This window comes from Gymnoscopelus braueri (genome assembly GCF_963280865.1).
Source record: "Gymnoscopelus braueri genome assembly, chromosome: 2".
Taxonomy (NCBI): domain Eukaryota; kingdom Metazoa; phylum Chordata; class Actinopteri; order Myctophiformes; family Myctophidae; genus Gymnoscopelus; species Gymnoscopelus braueri.
In genome coordinates this window covers 60,400,940-60,422,151 of record NC_137604.1, presented here as the reverse complement: position 1 = coordinate 60,422,151, position 21,212 = coordinate 60,400,940, and the positions used below count along the sequence as shown (strand labels likewise).

The 21,212-nt window shown below is 41.9% G+C and overlaps 1 protein-coding gene across 1 annotated transcript; it reads left to right on the top strand.

Moving 5' to 3' along the window:
- Window positions 1-11,148: 11,148 nt before the first annotated feature.
- On the top strand, window positions 11,149-18,514 carry LOC308096662 (extracellular calcium-sensing receptor-like; the record flags this gene model as incomplete). Its single annotated transcript, XM_080444074.1, has 10 exons — window positions 11,149-11,274; window positions 11,798-11,928; window positions 12,444-12,738; window positions 13,726-13,812; window positions 13,899-14,168; window positions 14,627-14,833; window positions 15,375-15,650; window positions 16,729-16,956; window positions 17,360-17,483; window positions 17,601-18,514. 10 exons carry the CDS (start codon window positions 11,149-11,151, stop codon window positions 18,512-18,514), a joined length of 2,658 nt encoding a protein of 885 aa, XP_080300200.1.
- Window positions 18,515-21,212: the final 2,698 nt, after the last annotated feature.

Genomic DNA, 21,212 nt, shown 5'->3' with positions numbered 1-21,212 from the left:
AGACGGCATCCAACAAACAGGCGTCCAACACATGCGGCATCCAACCGGTTGGATGCCACAACGGTTGGATTCCAGCCTACAGAGAGCACTGCTCTGCTGTGCTACTGCTTGGTGTGGATATGTTACGGCCATGGTTGAACCCCTGTGGATTGATCTGCGACGTGTTTTTGTTGGCTGTTTTTGTCGAGTTTATATACCGTCACCTATTCCAAATAGCGGGCCACTTCCGTCTAATGGTACGCTTGCTTTCACATTGCAGCGTACCGTACCCGAAAACGCATGATCCGGATCCGAAACTGCCTCCGGAGGTGGTTTCGGGAACGGAACGGTTACCCGTTTCGCGGGTCGATTCGCTACATTCACACTAGCCAAGCGGTCTGGAGTGCGCACCTGGGACCTGAGTGTGAAACGGCTCTTAGGGCGGTTTCTCACTGGATCCGTTTGAATCGAAGCGTTCCCGAGTACGCTTGGCTGGCCAGCATTCACACTGCCCAAGATCCAATCGCACCAAAGAACACTTGCATGTATACCCCCGATCCTATAGGTGGCGGCATGCACATAGTGTTTCTTCTGTGGACACAGACGTCATCAACTATGCGACAATGTTTGTGGTCTTTGTAGATAGAAATATAGGGTTGCGGCTGGAGAGCTATGCTGGGGAGGGGAGGCGATCTATGTAAGTGCACGGTCTTTGGGGAGCCTCGCCCCGAAGCGGGGAGAACGCACTGAGCGCTCAACACAGTGAGCGCACAGAAGTCAAGCCACAGACTTCTGTGTTGTTGACGGACAACGGATGTACGCTTATGAGAAACAACACAAATAAAACCTGGTGAAACACTTGTGTGCATTAGCGCAAGATGAGGATACAGGAAACATTCAGTCTAAATGTCCAATTTGCTAACCTTCACAACTACTAATACTTTTGTATTTGAAACTTTAAATTTCTCTAAATATTATAAACTTTCACGACAGCTTAAGTACAAAAATATATCATTTATGAAAAGGCAACTATAGTAGCCTATACAGTGAAGTCCGACTGAATGACTGAAACCTTGTATTGTGAATTGTACTTCCATGTACTGTTTCTCATGTCTCATGTCTAAATAAAGTACATCAATCCAACGTCTTTTCTTTTTTGACTCTCTTGGTGTGGGGATTATCTGGCACATGTATGTATCTGTTATGAAAGAGAAATTGCATCATGAGTGAAACGGCTATAGTCCTTGGGAAACTATAAACCTACGTAGGCCTACATCTAAATGAGTTACCATATTTACTTACAAATTTCAAATTACAAAGCCTTATAAGCTATATATTTCTGGGATGCATAGTAGCTGAAACTCCACAAGATACCCACAAGATATACTATATGCGCTGCTCGCGCACCTGAAATGCGCGATTGAGACCCGCCAATGTTTCATGACTGATAGACATGAAAGAAGGCCCTTCACAGCTAATAGAGAATTTTAAATTTTAAGAATCGGTTCAGAATTGAATGAGTAAAATTGTTAGAAAGGCTCCCATAATATAAGTTGATTATTATTTCAATTGTTATGTTCCACCTTAAGAGTAATATGCACCAGCCCACCTTAACACACTCTAATGTGTGAGGGGGCCGTGATTTTGCCATAACTTCTTTCATTTTTTTTAAATATATATTTTTAATGTTTATTTTATTTGAAAGTGGAGTATCCCTTTAAGTGCACAATGCATTCTGGGGCGTTTTCATTCATTCAGTAGCACCGGCTAGAAGAGCAGTGTTTTTGTTGGCTGTTTTTGTCGAGTTTATATACCGTCACCTATTCCAAATAGCGGGCCACTTCCGTCTAATGGTACGCTTGCTTTCACATTGCAGCGTACCGTACCCGAAAACGCATGATCCGGATCCGAAACTGCCTCCGGAGGTGGTTTCGGGAACGGAACGGTTAACCGTTTCGCGGGTCGATTCGCTACATTCACACTAGCCAAGCGGTCTGGAATGCGCACCCGGGACCTGAGTGTGAAACGGCTCTTAGAGACATGTTCCTGCCTGTGCCCTTGAGCAAGGCACTGGCCTCGGAAGCTGTATCTGACTCTGGGAGGCTGCTCAGTGGCCGCCTAATAAATGTAGGCTGGATCAAATATAGAGGACAAAGTCTCTGGTCTCTGGTATTTTAGGTCAAAACTAGGTATTTTTTACTTTTGCTTTTTTCTCTTCTGTTTGAATTCTTTTAGTACGTTTATATGTGGTCTTTTTGTAATGTTGCTTGTTTTCTGTATGGGGACTACGGATGGAAATTAGCATTCTTGGTAAATCTGGCATATTTACATTGCATCGCATGTACAGTATGGTGTTCATTAATATGTACTGTCCCTCCCAAATAAACGTATACATAAAACGTTATATGTTGTGTTCATTAAAGGGATTCTAGGCAACATCAAGCCTACATTTGAAAAATATTTATATATATATATATTTCATTTTTTCCCCTCTATCAGCCACTATATAATGATGCTGGGGTGTTTTCCTGCATTGAAACACAGTCCTCTTTCTGAAATCCGTATTTTCCCTACAGTTTATGTTTGTCCGGGACGTAAATGAACGCACGCATGTGCGCGTCCGTGCGCGTCCGTGTCCGTGTGAACTGTTCGAGTGAAACCGAATGGAACCGAGTGCAGCCGACAAAAATGGAACGAGCCGCCATTGTTTTCTGTTGCGCTGTTTTTACTTCTTACTTTCGGTTTTAAAACGCTCTCAAACTTCTTTTTTGAGGCACGGAATTTCCTTTTAAGATATCGTTTGGATAGAATTTAGTTGTTTAACTTCATATATGTGGTCAATTTATCATGACAGAGCCTATTTAAAAAAAAAAATTCAGAGAACCGGCAGGGGCGGACCGGGCGGGCAGTGACACGCATTGTATCCGAATAAAGCAACCTATTTTCGGCATGGCCCGTTTAGAAGTCCCCCCTGCGTCACCCCCTGGTGGTCGGGGAAACAAGCTGCTGATGAGGAGGGGGGGGGGGGAGTGGAGGGGCGGTGTTTGACAACTTTTTTTTTTCCTTTTTTTTATCTCTGAACTTGCCTACAATCCCTTTAAAGTGTACATCTCTTCAATCAGTGGATTCATCCACAAGCTCATAACGTGGCTCGGGTAGTTTGAAAATGTTTTTAAAAATAGTAGTAAATGGCAAAGAAGTTTAGGGATAATGGGTAAGGCACCGGCGAAAATAGGGCCCTAAGGTGTTCTGCACGTTGCCCCTGTTCTCCCCCAACCTTCCTCTCACCATCACCATGTGACCCATGAGAGTTGATTGGTTGAGTGGTTCTCAAACGTTTTCATGTCAAGGACCCCCAAATTGATGTATTTGGTCACGGATCCCCATCTAGGAAGCCATGGACCCCACTTTGAGAAGCACTGGAATACAATGCAATGTACTTCATCTAAGGAATGCGTTTACCTCGGGGCGCTCGGGTGGCGTAGTACCTGGTAAAGTACCTGCCACCACAAGGTTGTGGGTTCGAATCCACCTTGGTGGATAAATAGTGATTGGCTACTCTGAATTTAGAAGAGAAAAAAAAGGAATGGACCACTGTATTCGGTGGTCACAAGGCTTCATCGTTTATGGTTCCTCGTGAGACAGAGATTAGAATGTGGTTGAACCCTGCTCTCGATTGTGGTCAGAGTCCACTTCTCTACTTTCACGGTCCTCACGGCAGGTCTTGCTGAGTTCAGCTTAAAACGTTTACTTATTGTACTACAGCTAATAAAATAAAATAAAATAAAATAAAATAAAATAAAATAAAATAAAATAAAATAAAATAAAATAAAATAAAATAAAATAAAATAAAATAAAATAAAATAATTGTGAACATTGACTTACATAGAGAGAGTCGGAGACCAATGTTGAGAACAGCTTGAACGACACAAAGCAATCCAAAACTGACTCCAACCAGCCTGTACAGTCTTTTGACTGGAGAACATGCACGCACGCACACACACGCACGCACGCACGCACACGCACACGCACACGCACACGCACACGCACACGCACACACACACACACACACACACACACACATTGAGAAAGTGAGATCTGTTAACATTTTCAAACACTTGTTGGAAAAGTTAGAACGTTTTTATTTGTGATTTTGATTTTAGTCATAGAGAGTCATCTCGAGTACCCAATCGGCGAGAACATCTCATGCTGCAAGATATGGATTATTATTATTATTATTACGCAAGAAGATAGCAACAAGTGATGTTAACATGATTTTAATATACTGTAATGTGTGACTCCTCAGGTACAGTAGCCTATAGATAGTGTGTGGTTGTTTAGTTAGGGTTGTGATTATAACATTATTATGCCATCATTGTAAGTCGCTTTGGATAAAAGCGTCTACTAAATGACTGTAATGTAATGTAATGTAATCATTGCTAAATGCATCTAATGTTCTATAACTCTGTTTTAGCCACATCTCTTACCAGCAGTGGTGGAAAAAGTACTCACATGTTTTACTTAAGTAAAAGTATTCAATACTGCAATGTATAAATACTCTGTTACAAGTAAAAGTCAAAAGTTACATGAGTAAAAGTGCAAAAGTGTTGGCATCAAAATATACTTAAAGTACCAAAAGTAAAAGTACTAAAATGTTTGAAAATAGACGATCTACAAGCTCACAACGCGTTGCATAGCTTTTAGATTGTCTATTTTCAAATAGCCTATAATATATAAAATAGGGCTAAAGTGGTTAATGTATGTTTTACAATAATGATTTATATCTGCAAAGTAACTAGTAACTAAAGTTTTCAAATAATTGTAGAAGTAGAAGTAAAAGTATTGAAAAGTGGAAATACTCCATCAAATTAAAAATACCTCAGAATTATACCTAAGTACAGCACTTGAGTAAACATACTTATTTACTTTCCACCACTTGCTTACCAGACTGCAGTATCTTCTGTGGATCTTTCTCCTGAGCTGTAGTCTTGGTCTCAACATTCTGATAGATTATGATATCTTCCTCTTGCATCTCAATGTTTTCAGAATGCCCAGCAGCCACAGCCATGTCTAATTCTCTAATTCTTCTTCTTGCCGGTATTTGAATGTGATCCAAATCTTGACTGAACAGACTGAAGAAAAGAGAAGTGTGTTCTTTCATATTTATTTCTGTACCTCTTCCTTTTTCACTATGTGGTGTATGCTCTGCCCTCACATTTTTTGACCCATTCAATACGGAAACGTATCTGTGTTATTTTTTAGATTTTAGCTATAATTATTTTAGCCATTCAAAAATAGCAAATCTACAAGCTTGTAGCGCTGCACCGAGTGCCGCGCTACGAGCTTGTAGATCTGCTGTAAAAAAAAAAAATCTTGAACATTTGTGCAAATCTTTGAATATATATATTTAAACAAAATTTTTAACTCAAATTATTGCTTCCTGGTGGGATGGGGGGGGGGGGTGTCTTTTAAATAACCCAGTGGCCAGAGTAGTCCAGGGCTGTGAACTTTTGACAGAGGACTTTCTCCTCATCTTGCTGTTGTTAGCAGCCTTGGTTGGCACTGCTTTGAAGCATTGATTGCATACTGTGTATATGGGCTTGCTGGCGTCCTTTGTCTTTCCTTGTTGATTCACTTCAAATGTGACATCATTTATGTCTAAACAGCACTCGTGCTGTTCTCTGACTGTTCTGGTCAAAGGTTAAGCTAATATGAGAAGGAAAGAGGAAGTGCAATTATTTGTCCAGAGTGCCTCATATTAATTGCGTCGTATTTAACTCAAAACCATTCACAGAGGCTCTTGTGGTATCTCTTCCACTGCCGACAACCCATATGTGGTATCTGAAAACCACAGAATTAAAGGTTTTACTGCACTTTTGTAGTTGCCAACAACGCCATATTGTAGTTAATTTGTTGTTCCAGTGGTGAGAATGAATGGTTGTAGAATGAATTGAGTCATCACTAGTCAGTGAGGTTTCTTTGCTTCTAGTTTATTACAAGTACAAACAGCCTTCCTATGGAGCCTCAGCTCCCTCCAACAGCCTCACGGCGTTGGAGTTGCACACACACTAAGTCACATTTCAGTATGGTTTTTATAGCATAGACCACATTTTGAACTAGAAAAAGTGCTCCTCGGAGCACAGGTCTCCGCCAGGTCAGGTACGTTATTGTGGCCTCCTGGTGGCGCTATAATAGGCCAATGTGAAAAGGGTGCCATTTGTTCAAGGGCTTTTCACTGCAATCGGACACTGCATTCATGATTTGAGGCATTTTGTTCCAAAAATATGTTTGCAGAATTAGACCTGCTGGTGGCGCTATAACAGGCCAATGTGAAAAGGGTGGCATTTCTTCGTCTGCCTAATAGAAATGTGCGTGTGAAATTTCACGGAAATCGCAAGCTGCGTTCATGATTTGAGGCATTTTGTTCAAAACGGAACAATCCTGCAAACTTTGGAAGCCAATCTTAGGCAATCAGGATGGAATATGGGAAATTGGATAAATCTGTGTTGATCACATGACTATAGAGATACTGTGTACCGATTTGTGTGATGTTTGGACAAAATCTGTACGAGTAGTATCAATAAATGTGTTTTGCACATATCGGCCTCCTGGTGGCGCTATAAACGGCCAATCTGAAAAATTTGGGCCAGAGGTTCTGAGTTGGCATCCAGGGAGTGTGCGTGCACAGTTTCGCAGCGGCCGGGCCAACGGTGCCAGAGATTAGCTGCTAACGGACGGACAGGACGGACACACGGACGGACGGACGGACGGACGGACGGACGGACGGACAGGGGGTAAAACATACTCTCTCGCCATGCCTTTCGGCCTGGCGGAGACAATAAGTGGGTGGGGGTCAGCCTTGAAAAGTAAGACCCCACCCAGACAAACAATAGATCCCACTTTGACTCCCTGATTCGATTTGCACCTGTATGAGGCAGGAAGGGGGATGGAAGACACATGCATAGAACCTCTGTCTCCCAGGCAAACAACAAAGAGGATGTTAATTGTAACCCCCACACCCAGCTCAGACAAACCGGCACCTCTCTGTTTGAATCCTCTCTCCTGTCTGACTGTAGGCTACTTGTAAGCAAACATATGACTGAGATTTGTATATTATGATATGAAATATACAACACTCTTTTTTGTATCCAGCAATGTTATGGATTTCACGTTGGAAAGGTGATGGTAATCATGTGACAGTGTGTGACATCACAAAGAAGACCCAATGAAGAGCCTCTATCAATGTGTTGAGCTGAGTAAATCTCTGACATATTTGATGATTTTGCTTTAACTATTATTTCTGTGGACTTGAAAATCATTGTTTTATTTGATGCCCTTTGCTGCCCTTGCATTTGACCTTTGTGCCCTCAAAAAGGGCCAAGATCTACTGGACACCTAATTTCAACATTTCCAATGTAGCCTACCACTTCTGTAACTTGGTCATACTTCTCTCTTTTTATCTTTTGGGTCATTGGTTTCCTCCCATAGAGTGAAAGAAAACAAGAAGTGCCAAATATGAGCTAGTTTCATAAGCCTGTGTAGTCAGTGGCGGAACAACTGAAAGCCGGGCCGGGAGGCACAGCACAGTGATCAGGCCCCCCCTGCGCACCCACGCACTGGGTGCACATCCCGCGCGCGTGTATTTTTGCGGGTTTTCGGCGGATTCGGTCACTTTTTGGGGGGCTTTTTGTCACTTTATTTCGGTTCTAGGGTTAGGGTAGGGTTAGGTTAGGGTTATGTTGTTTAATTCTTATTTTTGCCTGATTTTACCGATTTATTATCTGACGGCACGGGCCCGCGAGGGTCGCGGGCCGGGAGGCGGCCGCCTCCCTGGCCTCCCCGGACGCTCCGCCACTGTGTGTAGTACAATACTGTATGGTTTTTAAAACACATGATAGAGGTCTGGTTCTATAGATTATCATGCTGGGCAGTGTTGATTTTGACAGCAAATTTAGGTTTGGTTTTAGTCATTGACCTTTGAATAGATTTTCATCTAGTTTTAGTCATATTTTAGTCATCTGAAATGTTTTAGTTTTTGTCTAGTTTTGTCGACTAAATCTACAGTTGATTTAGTTGACTAAAATGTATTTTGGCGGTGCCTTGATGGCATCGTAATGGTTAATTTTACACATCAAAATATACTTAAAGTACCAAAAGTAAAAGTACTAGTGTTTTGAAAATAGCAGATCTACAAGCTCACAACGTGTCGCAATGCGTCACGTTGTGAGCTTGTAGATCTGCTATTTTCAAATAGCCTATGTATAAAATAGGGCTAAAGTGGTTAAGGTATGTTTTATAATAGAATAATTTGTATCTGCAAAGTAACTAGTAACTAAAGTTTTCAAATAATTGTAGTGGAGTGAAAGTACAATATTTGCCTCTGAGATGTAGTGGAGTAGAAGTAAAAGTACTGCAAATTGGAAATACGCTAGTAAAGTAAAAAAGTAACTCAAAATTGTACAGTACTTAATTAAGTGCATGTACTTAGTTACTTTCCACCACTGCCCACTATACTAGCATTTTCTCACGTGAGTTGTTTTGGTGTTTGGCGTGCTGTGTCACAAATATTCTTCCTATAAAAAAGACAGCGCGACTAATCCTTCGATCTAGAACCCACCGGTCATTACAGCAGGGCAGTGGTGACCTTAAGGGTTCCCGGTTCGATTCCCAGGACTGGCAAAAAATGTGGAAGGAAGTGAATGACCAACACTCACCCCTCTCCCCCTCAACACTGTTGAAATGCCCTTGAGCAAGGTCTGAGGTTTTCTCAGCAAACCTCTCCTCAATAAAATGGTACAACATGAATAAACTGTATGCTGTATTTTCTTAAGATATATCATATTTTGGGGTATTTTGGGATAGTTCACCCCCAAACTGACTTTTTTCTATCTTTTAGTCACCCCATGGACACTTGAATTCAGGTTTTTTTTTTCTCTTTTTTTTTTCATTCCTAAGCCAATAATGTGATGACCGGCAGCGCTTCCGGTAGGAGACAGAAAGAGTCTCCTTTGTGTCTCCTACCGGAACCACTGCCTACCGGTCATCAAATTATTGGCTTAGGAATGCAAAAAATAAATCCAGAATTCAAGTCTCCATGGGGTGACTAAAAGATAGGAAAACAATATATATTTTTGGGTGAACTATCCCTTTAACCACACTGGTATATTGTTGCCCTGTCTCTGTTATAACGTACTGTAATAGTCATAGCTGTGTGTCTATGTAGACATAGACACTCCTGTGTCCTGTGTTTTTGAAACGATCTCCGGTGACTCAATCCTCTCATTAGACCTGAACATTCATTACTTTCCAATATCGCAGCTGTTTCATAGCCCCCGGTGCCGATGTCATCACTGGGAAAACACATACTGTAGCCTACCTGCCTTTGCTTGCCCAGCTTACGTTGGATTCACACCCACGTGGGTATAGTGTCGTGTTGCCAGACGACCAATACACCTGGGGACTTCTAAATGTAAGCTAGTGGAGGTAATAAAGCTATTGTATCACCACTGCTTTGTAGACCAACCATGTCACAGCTCCAATATCGTCACTGACGGGTGGAAACCTTGTGTGTCCAAAACTGTTACTTTTCAGAAAATGAAAAAAAGGGAGGGCCTGTGTATTCCGAGCTGTTCTATAAATTCTAGATATAGATAGATTGATGGATCAATTTAAAGTATTGCACAGATTGCATTACTCCAAAACTGAACTTAGTAAAATGTACCCATCAGTCTCCCCTATGTGTGATAGATGTGGTATTGCAGAGGGTTCTCTGTCACATTTATTCTGGCAGTGTCCAGTAATCAATTTCTGGGGAGATATATTTAATTTGTTCTCCAGACAATTGGAAAGCGATATTCAGCTAGATTGCTGTTTGGCGAAATTTGGTTGCTCTGATGAGACAAGGGCCCAATTCCCTCCCACCAAAGGCAAATGCTTAAGGCAGGTATGGTTGCTGCCAAACAATGTACACTGTTAAACTGGAAGTCTCCAACTTCTCCAAGTTTCAAGAGATGGCTCAACGAGATGCTCTCCATTGCTAAGTTGGAACAAATCCATCATGACGGACAGAATACACAAGCTAAGTTCCAAAAAATGTGGATTCAATTCCTGGCATTGCTTGACAACAGTTGAGTGCTATGGTGCAACTTTCACAATTAACTATCCCTGCTTTCTGATGGTCATCAATCCCACCCATGTGTCCTTTTGTGTGTGTCTTTTGTTCCTTTTTGTCTAGTTGTTTTTCTTTCTGTATGTATTGTTAAGCAAATTTTTCTGTCATTTGGTGTCTTGTAGTGTACTATTTGACAAAAAATCTAAATAAAGTATAAAAAAAAGGAAAATGAAAGAAAGAACCTGTGTTCCAATGGATACAAAGTAGTTATTATTTAGTCACAAGCTACCTTTTGTACACTGACAATATTTCTTAGGCCCTAGTTTTTATCATTTGTAGTGATGGTACAGTAGTAGCATTATACTACTACTACTACTATTACTAGTGTTAGTGTAGTGTTATTGCAATGGGTGATGTTACCCCAACTTGTTGTATACCTGAGAATGAGATCATCATCATTGGCAGTCAAAGAGTTAAATGCAATAAACTGGATAAAAGTATCAACCATAGTGTCTGCAATGTATGAATGAGTGGAGTGTATGCCTGTGTTTGAATGTACGACTGAAAATAAGGCAGGAACTCAAACAAAAGGCAGCTGCTCACTGGAAGAGGAGAAGAGACAGAGAGAGTGTTGGTTTCCCCAGACTTATATAGGCTCCTCAATCCTAGCACAGTGGCTGACGAATGGGAAAGAGCCAGCCCCAGACAGGCAGAGTGGGGAGGCGGCCGTTACAGTAATATCACAAATAAGATGAGAAAATTGGTTCTATTTTAACCCCGGTCAATGATTCAAAGAAGAAGGTTTTCTAAAAATCCGTAATTAATTTCAGTACCTACAGTGCTTTAAAGGGATAGTTCACCCAAAAAATTAAAGTTCTATAGATTAGTCACCCCATGGAGACTTGAATGAATGGATATTTTGGGCGCGTTCGGATATATGCACTGAGCGCACAGGTTTTCCCTCTGGGCGTTCTTTATTGAGTGCACTTGGTGCGGTGTTGTTCGAAAATTTAGTGCGCTGCACCCTCAGTGCACTGAGCGCTCCCCGGCGGTGAAAAATGGCGGATGAAATGCCCCTTACTAACTTACTATGCTGCCCCTTACTGGTCGTTCGTAAATCAGAAGAACTCGGTGCGCTCTATGACGTCACCACCAGTGCACTCAGAAAACCGGGCACATTCTCGGTGCATATATCCGAACGCACCCATAGTCTCCTACCAGAACCGCTGCCAGTCATCAAATTATTGGCTTAGGAATGCGACAAAAACTAAAAAATATCCATGAATCCAAGTCTCCATGGGGTGACTAACCAATAGGAAAAAAGTCATTTTGGGGGTGAACTACCCCTTTAAGTATTGCGAATGAAGCCGTGGTGAGATAGTGTTGTTGACACATTATTACAGGACACACACACACAACATTAGTTTTGATATGAGATGATTGTTAATTAATGTTAAGCCCTACCCCTACTTTAGCCTCTGCCCAGATGGGTGTTGACACTATAGGGGGAGACGGCACATCACTGTGTATAAAACATAACAACTGGACAAACAACTTGGGGAGAGGGGGGGTTAGACAGACGAGGACACAGTCATGATGAGGGCTTCTCTAGACATACACCTGCTTTCATTCATGTACTTGAACTTGATATTGTTCTCCTCCTTCTCTCCTTTGTCTTCCTCACCTTCCTCTTCTTGTGAGTTACAGGCACAGTTTAATCTCAACAGAATCTACAAGGCCGGTGACTTTATTCTGGGAGGCTTGTTCACGATCCACTTCTCCTCTGTGTTCCCGGAGCTGTCTTTCACCTCCAAGCCTCTGGACCCCACTTGCAATACGTGAGTATCACGGAATGCAACAGCAAGCAAGACACATACATGGGGAACTTGTTTTGATAGATAAGCTACTGTGTTAGTGCAGTGGTTCCCAAACCTTTTAGCTCAAGACCCAAAAAAGAAATTAGACGTTTTGCCCCGGGATCCAAACTATAGTGAAAATAGCAGATCTACAAGCTCACAACACGTCGCTTCACGCCGTGTTGTGAGCTTGCGGATCTGCTATTTTCACTACTTCTATTTGCTTTCTAATTTAGGGAATTTATTTTTGTTATTTTATTATATTTATATTTATATTTATATTTATATTTATATATGAAATTATTGTTGAAATGTTTTCAACTCGTGAAAATGTAGATTTAAAAACAACATATAGGAAACAAAAAACAAATAAAATGGGTCCGTGACCCAAAGATGGGTCTTGACCCACTGTTTGGGAAACAGTGCTGTAGTAACATAGGATTAGTTGATGTATATTTCCACAATGATACATATTAAAGGTGCATTGTGTGTGTTAGTTTTAATATTGAAGGGTTCAGATGGGCCCAGACCATGGCTTTTGCCATTGCAGAGATCAACAGAGACCCCGGCCTGCTGCCCAATGTGACTCTGGGATATAGTCTCCATGATAACTGCTACTCTCTGGGAGTGGCGTTCCGTGCAGCGTTGTCCATGGTCAGTGGGAGAGAGGAGCAGTTTACACTGGTGGAGAGCTGTGTCGGCTCTCCTCCAGTGCTCGGGATCGTGGGTGACGATTCCTCAACAAATTCAATTGCCATCTCTAGTATATTAGGTTTGTACAGAGTGCCCATGGTAAGTTTCCTACATAAACTTACCTTTATCATCGCCAATTTGTTATTGTTTATTTCATAATTTATTTAGATATTTACAAATGTAAAATATGATAAACAATGCATTGTTTATTGTTTATTGTGTTATGTTTTGTTTATAGAATAATTGTTGTATTATGTAATAATGTATATTTCTTTTACAACTTTATAGCGAAAATATATTTACTTTCCTGAATCTGATAGTAGGAATCCTACGGCCGCGTGTCTGGCCCGGCCCCCTGGTCACATATAACGTCTTTTTATTTCTATATTGGGGTTGAGATTAAGCTGATGTGATATTCAGAAAGTTACGTACAGAATATCTGATAGCATACTGACCTTATACCTATAACCTTAAATGTTCAGCGATTGTGTTTACACTTTTTACTTTCTTTTCCTTTTGCCTTTGAACGTATTACTTCTCTGCACAATAAGCAAACATACAATCACATTCACACATCTCACTGTCACACAGCTCTTAGATGGTGTGTGATGTGTGACAGTGTCACTGTCCATGGTGCTTAAGGATATTTATAAATATATATAGGGTAGTCTATGGAGAGTACAACGTGATTATAGGGTACATGCACGTGTCAAACCAATGCATTGTGTTCCAACTGTTTTCTGAAACGGGCCTGCAAATGGTAAAGGCTGCCACTGTGTGTGTGTGTGTGTGTGTGTGTGTGTGTGTGTGTGTGTGTGTGTGTGTGTGTGTGTGTGTGTGTGTGTGTGTGTGTGTGTGTGTGTGTGTGTGTGTGTGTGTGCAGCATAATGCTGATGATTATTATTGTCTGCTTTTGTTTTGGTGGAGAGCGGTGAGTGGAGTGGGGGAAATCTAGATAACTTTTGACCGAGTTTGAGCAGAAGGTAGCCTCGTGAGGATTTCTCCCCTCTCAGCTCCATCACATGCTCTGCTTGCAGGGGAAAGGTAGTATTATATGACAGAACAAATGTGTTGTGCTTTCTGCAGGTTAGTTACTACGCCACTTGCTCTTGTCTGAGTGACCGGAATAAGTTTCCATCCTTCTTTAGAACAATCCCAAGTGGTGCTTTCCAGGTAAACTTCTACAACAACGGTTGGTATCAAGTCGTACATTTTCAACACACTTAAGAAAATGTTCCTCTTTTACCTCTCATTATCAGGTCCGAGCTATGCTCCAGATCATGAGGCGGTTTGGATGGACGTGGACAGGCATGCTGTTCACTGATGACGCCTATGGCCGCGATGCAGCCAGGTCCTTCCAGTCTGTGCTGGCCCAGTCTGGTCTGGGCTGTCTGGCCTATTTGGAGGTTCTGCCCTGGGACAATGACCCAGCTGAACTGCAGAGGATCGTCACCGTGATGAAGACGTCCACAGCTCGTGTGGTCATTCCAGTTGTATATGGGATCCATATGTTTAATCTGCTGGAAGAGGTCGGGGTTGTGATATTTATGTTCATTTACAGATGCATTACTATTACTATAAGGAATCTGAATCTGAATAATACATTCCCCCATAGACTAAAATATATATATATTGCATTGCAATTGAATCCCTTTCTTAGATTCATCCATTCAAATATTTAGCAATTCTGTAAATGTGTAAAATTTGTAAAAAAAAAGACTTTTTTCTTTCTCTTGCCTTTGATCTCAGTACTTACGCGTACAATGAGTATAATCACAATGATGTGCTTGGCCCTATTTGAATGGGGAGAAAGCACAAATAATTGTTTCTGAAAAAACGCTGCACAATTTACGTATGCTGAGAGAGTGTTATTTATCCTTTTGTTCCCACAAAAATGTACAGAGAAAATGGGCATATTTTGGGTTTAGTTACAAATGGTAATTGATTAATCAATTATTAATCTGATTAAATTGTTTTAATCGCTTAGGTGTTGAAGCAGAACGTCACAGGTTTGCAGTGGATATCCGATGTGGGCTGGACAACAGATACCAATTTCCAGACTCCTCACTTCATGCCGTACCTGGCGGGCACCCTGGGTGTTGCCGTCCGTCGTGGAGAGATAGCAGGTCTCAAGGACTTCTTGTTAAAAATACATCCTGACAACGACCCTGAAAACAGACATGAGAATACCATAGTGAGTCTTTTGTTTAAATTTGGATTTACAATTTAGGTATTTAGCAGACTTTTATCCAGAGCAAGATTAAAATAAGCAGAGTAAACATGAGCTCTATAAACTAGATTAAAAAACAAGTACAGTGCAGAGACAACAATGCAGTGCCTCAAAGAAACTAGGATACCAGTTAACAATGAGCCCAGGGTCTGTCAAACAAGATCTACATAACTCTTATGTACATTTGAAACTACTAGGTAAACAATGTACCTAGCATCTGTCTGAATGAAATTCTTAACATTTATGGTGGAGAAATTAACAAATCTAAGAAACATGAGAATATGTTTGCATAGTAGCCATATCATCATCAATCGCTAGCATCAATCAAGAGAGAAGGTGTCAAGAAGGGATACAGGGAGAGTGCCAGGGGGTGAGGTGGAGTGTGAAAAGGGGGGGTGGGGGGGTTTAGTCTGCACTTCTGCTTAAGCTGTAATTTCAAACTGATGTCTGATAAATATTCACAAGGTATTCTATTTTTGCGTAAGTCTTTATTGTGTTTCTTCAGGTGAGGCAGTTTTGGGAGAACACATTTGGGTGTAAATTTGCACCCCTTCCGTCAGGGTGGGTGGATGCTGGTGGAGGGGTGTGTACTGGACAAGAGGACCTAGGAACAGCAGAAACTACCCTGTTGGATGTGTCTGAGCTCAGGCTAGAGTATAATGTGTACAAGGCTGTGTATGCTCTGGCCCATGCCCTCCATGACATGTTGCAATGTGAGCCAGGAAGAGGGCCTTTCAGTGGGCACAGCTGTACCAGTTTGCAGACAATACAGCCATGGCAGGTGCAACATTAATTCACAGTTTTATTGTTAAAAGGGGTGTTACAAAGTGTAGATCGGCACAAAGTCAGTGAAAACCCGTAAAAGTAAAAAATGGACAAGGAGGCAGGCTTGCAGAAAAACTAGGGTTTTTAAATGGATTCAGGCCAGGACAACAAAAAGTGGAGAAATAATTTCTCCACAAGAACTCAAGAAAATACAACAACAAAAAAATCAAACAACTTAAATGGAGAGGCAAAGTGTCAACCTCTCCTCAAGGCGCAGCCTGAGCTGTTGTTCCCCTTATATACCCTGCAGAATCCACCCTTGGATTTCAAATCAACCAACCACAGTACACTAGCAATCGACCCAAGATGCTCTCCAACCCTCCAATCAGCTCTTCAGGCACCAATCACACACACTACACAGCTAGGCTTCAACAGGCCGTGCCCTCATAACAGCATCTTCCTGACTGTGCAGATAAACAAAAATATATTAGAGATTCCAGTCCCAAAAGACCAGTGGTGTAAAGTAACTAAGTACATTTACTCAAGTACTGTACTTAAGTACAATTGTGAGGTACTTTTGACTTTACTGGAGTATTTCCAATTGTCTATACTTTTACTTCTACTCTACTACATCTCAGAGGCAAATACTGTACTTTCACTCCACTACAATTATTTGAAAACGTTTGAAAATGTAGATCTGCTATTTTCAAACATTTTAGTACTTTTACTTTTGGTACTTTAAGTACATTTTGATACCAATACTTTTGTACTTTTACTCAGGTACATTTTTTATTCCGGACATTTACTTGTAACAGAGTACTTCTACATTGCAGTATTGATACTTTTACTTAAGTAAAACATTTGAGTACTTTTTTCCACCACTGCAAAAGACTGTGCACCTTCTGTGGGACTGGGAATACATGTTACAAGCATAACAATACATTTAAATATGCATGTATAAACATACTTGTATGAACATAGAGAAAATTAATCTGTAAGAGGCTGCTCTGTCACAAGGGGATTGTGAAATGTTTTAAGGTCTCTTACTGTTCATAATTCAGCTTATCATCATTTCTACATCTGTACATCTGTAGCTTATGTATTACCTGGAAAAGATCAACTTCACCACAACATTTGGTGATCATGTATCATTTGATGAGAATGGTGATCCTATACCAATCTATGATGTCATGAACTGGGCGTGGCTCCCTGATGGAAGCACAAAGGTTCGCAATGTGGGTGTGGTCAAGAAGTCAGCCTCCGGAGAAGAAGAACTCATCCTTGATGAGGACAGAATCTTCTGGAACTTTGCATTCACAAAGGTCACTTTGGCTTTCTTAAATAGCTCATGTCGAGCTAATGATGTGCATGTAATTTAGACTAGTCAGCCTCATAAACTGCCTTGCCCTTGTGGATATAAAGTGTTGGATGCCAAAATACATTGTACAACTGACTGATATTAAGTTCAATGTGTCCTACTTGGTTGAGTTGTATTGTTTTTATTTATTGCTGATTGTTTATTCGTGTTTGTATTGCTGATTGTCTAATTGTGCCTCTGAATTGTATGTGTCTTTGTTTCTATCTATGGCATTCATGCTTTTTAGCTACCTCCTGGTGACCTGGTCTGTACAGCACTTTGGCCACTTAGAGTTGTTTCTAAATATGCTTTAGTAATGGATTTGACTTGCCTAGTCTGAAAGTGATCATTGTTACTTTATTTTCTAGGCACCTCGGTCAGTGTGCAGTGAGAGCTGTTCCCCTGGAACCCGAGTGGCCAGAAGGAAAGGAGAACCCGTCTGCTGCTTTGACTGCATCGCTTGCTCTGAGGGAGAGATCAGCAATGAAACTGGTAGGTTTACAGACCAACATTCATATTATTCTATGGACAGTGTAGTACAAGTACAGCAACTTTAGAACGATGATGTAGCCTACTTGTCTGTCCCTTTAATATTGCCCTCTTCGTTAGACTCTACAGAGTGCACCAGCTGCCCAGAGGACTTCTGGTCCAGTCCCCAGCGTGACCACTGTGTCCCAAAGAGCATGGAGTTCCTCTCCTACCATGAGGCTCTGGGTATCTCCTTGACAACCATCTCATTGCTAGGCACACTTACCTGTGCCATTGTCCTGGGAATCTTCATCTATCATCGAAGTACACCCATAGTACGGGCCAACAACTCAGAACTCAGCTTCCTTCTCTTGTTGTCACTCAAACTATGTTTCTTGTGTTCACTTCTGTTCATTGGCCGTCCCAGACTCTGGACTTGTCAGCTGAGGCATGCAGCATTTGGGATCAGCTTTGTGCTGTGTGTCTCGTGTATCCTGGTAAAGACTATGGTGGTGTTGGCCGTGTTCAAGGCCTCCAAGCCTGGGGGCGCAGACATTATGAAGTGGTTTGGTGCCATGCAGCAGAGAGGAACAGTTATGATTCTTACTTTCATCCAGGCAATAATATGCACAGCCTGGCTTGTGTCTGCCTCACCAACTCCACATAAAAACACACAATACCAAAGTGATAAGATAGTCTATGAGTGTGAGGTGGGATCAACAGTTGGTTTTGCAGTGTTACTGGGTTATATTGGTTTACTGGCACTCCTCAGCTTCGTCCTAGCATTCATGGCAAGGAATCTTCCAGACAACTTCAATGAAGCCAAGTTCATCACTTTCAGCATGTTGATCTTCTGTGCCGTGTGGATAGCCTTCATCCCAGCATATATCAGCTCTCCAGGCAAATATGCAGATGTAGTGGAGGTATTTGCTATTTTAGCATCTAGTTTTGGCCTTTTGGTGCCGCTGTTTGGCCCAAAGTGTTATAACATCCTGCTGAGACCTGATAGAAACACGAAGAAGTCCATGATGGGTCGAGGCACCACGAAGACATAGCAGCAGAAGCAATATAAATTGTTTAAAAACGTTATATTTTAATAAATATTTTATCAGCACAGGATAAACTTGCACCAGGGTGTGAGGAAAAGAAAGAAAAGTTCACTCTTCAGTCATTGGCCTGTTGTAAATCATTGACCTGTGTGGTGCAGGACCAGCTTAAGGCATAATTCTACCAAATCAGAAATTCTAAAGGTTTAAAAAGGCTATTTCAGTTGTTTCATTGTCAATCAGCTCCCTCAGTGGCCTTTCAAAAGAGATCCAAGTAGGCATTAATTTATTCAAATTAAGATTTCAGAAAACTAATAAAATAAAATAAACTTAACTCATGCGCTCAGGTGGGGCAGGGATAAATCCATGTCCACCCCTAGTCCCTAGGACTTGAGTCCTCTTCGGTCCCCTGTCAGTGGGGGGTTGTAGCAATAATTGGTAATTAGTTATATTAAAGGGATATTTCACTTTCAAACATGTTTGCTGTCATTGTAATGTCTACTCTGGCTTTTGTGAGCACCCCAGGCAGTTTTTAAGTTGCTTGATTAAGTATTTACATTTTCTTAGACACGCCCCCTTCCTATACAAACCCATTGTAACTTTGAACTCCATTTTAACCATTTTAGAACAACCATCCTTGGTGACTGATATTGTCCTTCTAATGCTTGAGGGGGCTGTGTTTTTTCATTAACTTTTTTCGTGCATTTTTTATCATTCTATTGGGAAAAGAAATAAATAATAATTCACGTTTCAGCACCAAACAGTGACATTTGTAGCGTGTGTGGTGCCGTTTATGGGTGTAGGCTAAGTGTAATAACGTTTGGCTCTGTGTTGTTTGAGGCCTTTAAATGTGAGATTCAAATTGGGAACAGATGGGACACTGAGTTCATCATTTGTGGCATGTTTTGCTAAAGGGGCTCCTCATGCAAACTTTGGAAGCCAATCACAAACAATTGGAATGGTATGTTAAAATATGTAGTAGTAGTAGTAGCAGCAAAAATGTGTTCCGAAGAAAATGCAGAAATGGGTCAGGCATACAAGGTGACCTGTGTCATGAGCCAAGGAATCCAATGTCATGGTGAGTGAGAAGTTGGACACAAATGCAAGTCTTCTGAAGCCGAAACAGATCAACTCTAAGAGTTTTAATAACGAAGGTTCACCAAAGGCCAACTACTGGCCAATCACAGCGGGTCTCCCTAGAATAGCGGTGGTATCCAGAAGCATGCCTGATGCCTCTCTCACAGGTTTCCCTGTCTGTGAAAGCTTTGGCTGTACCACCTTCTCCCCGTAGGTGTTGCACCATCACTCGCCTCATACTCAGCTCTCTGCTCTCCAACTGGAGCTGAAGGAGACCCTGTCTCTCCTCCCCTTCCTGGCCCATAGCTGCTGCTCGCTGCATGATTTAACTGCTAAGAAAGATTATTTTTTTTACTTTGCGATACGTATAAATTAAGAAAAGAAAATGTGTGTACAAAGTATTATGTAAGATTATATCTCAGAGAGAGAGAGAGAGAGAGAGAGAGAGAGAGGGAGAGAGAGAGAGAGAGAGAGAGAGAGAGAGAGAGAGACATACATCTGTGTGTGTGTGTGTGTGTGTGTGTGTGTGTGTGTGTGTGTGTGTGTGTGTGTGTGTGTGTGTGTGTGTGTGTGTGCGTGCGTGCGTGCGTGCGTGCACACTCAGGGGTAGAGTGGCCGGATGGAAGCCGTGAGGTTCCCAGTTCGATCCCTGGCTCCCCCAGAAGAGTTAGTACTGAAGCGTCCACTGGAAGCGCATCCGAGGGTCCTACGGGACGCACAGAACATGCAGCCTTTGCCTACAACGGAGAGCTGTACATATATTTGGTGGCCTGGCCTGGCCTGACCATAATAAACTAATCTTCAATGATCTGTGGAAATTCAATCCAGAGGCCTCCTCCTGGAAGAGGGCTGAGAGCGAGGCCCCACACAGGAGAGAGGGGATGGGCTGTTGCATGGTGGGAGGTCGTATGATCCTCTTTGGAGGGGTTAAGGAGGTTAAGTATGTTTATGATGATGATGATGATGTAGTTTATCCTCTCTCCCTGGAGGAGATAGAGGCTCCCTCTAGGTCGTCCTCAGCCATCCTGGTTCATCCTGGTTCTGGATACACCGGGTCACTTCGTTTTTGCATTGAGCCTTATGAAGAACTGTCGTCACCACCATCATCCAAAGAGGTTGAAGAACTGTCGTCACCACCATCATCCAAAGAGGCTGAAGAACTGTCGTCACCACCATCATCCAAAGAGGCTGAAGAACTGTCGTCACCACCATCATCCAAAGAGGCTGAAGAACTGTCGTCACCACCATCATCCAAAGAGGCTGGAGAACTGTCGTCACCACCATCATCCAAAGAGGCTGGAGAACTGTCGTCACCACCATCATCCAAAGAGGCTGGAGAACTGTCGTCACCACCATCATCCAAAGAGGAGGATGATGATGATGAAACCCTGTATATCTTAGGTTTGTAGCCCTGTTTTGGCAACGCTATGTAAATTAGTGAAGCAAGATCCTGGACAGAGCAGCAGCAACACAGCATCATCATCATATCTCCAACCGTGAGCTCTATGAACCCCTCCAATCTGCCAACACAGCTCACCACAGCATGGAGACCCCCTCCAGTCTGCCAACAGATTGAATAATTAATTCACTGCCAGAGTAAATACATAAATAAATCGCCCACTGCCAGCAA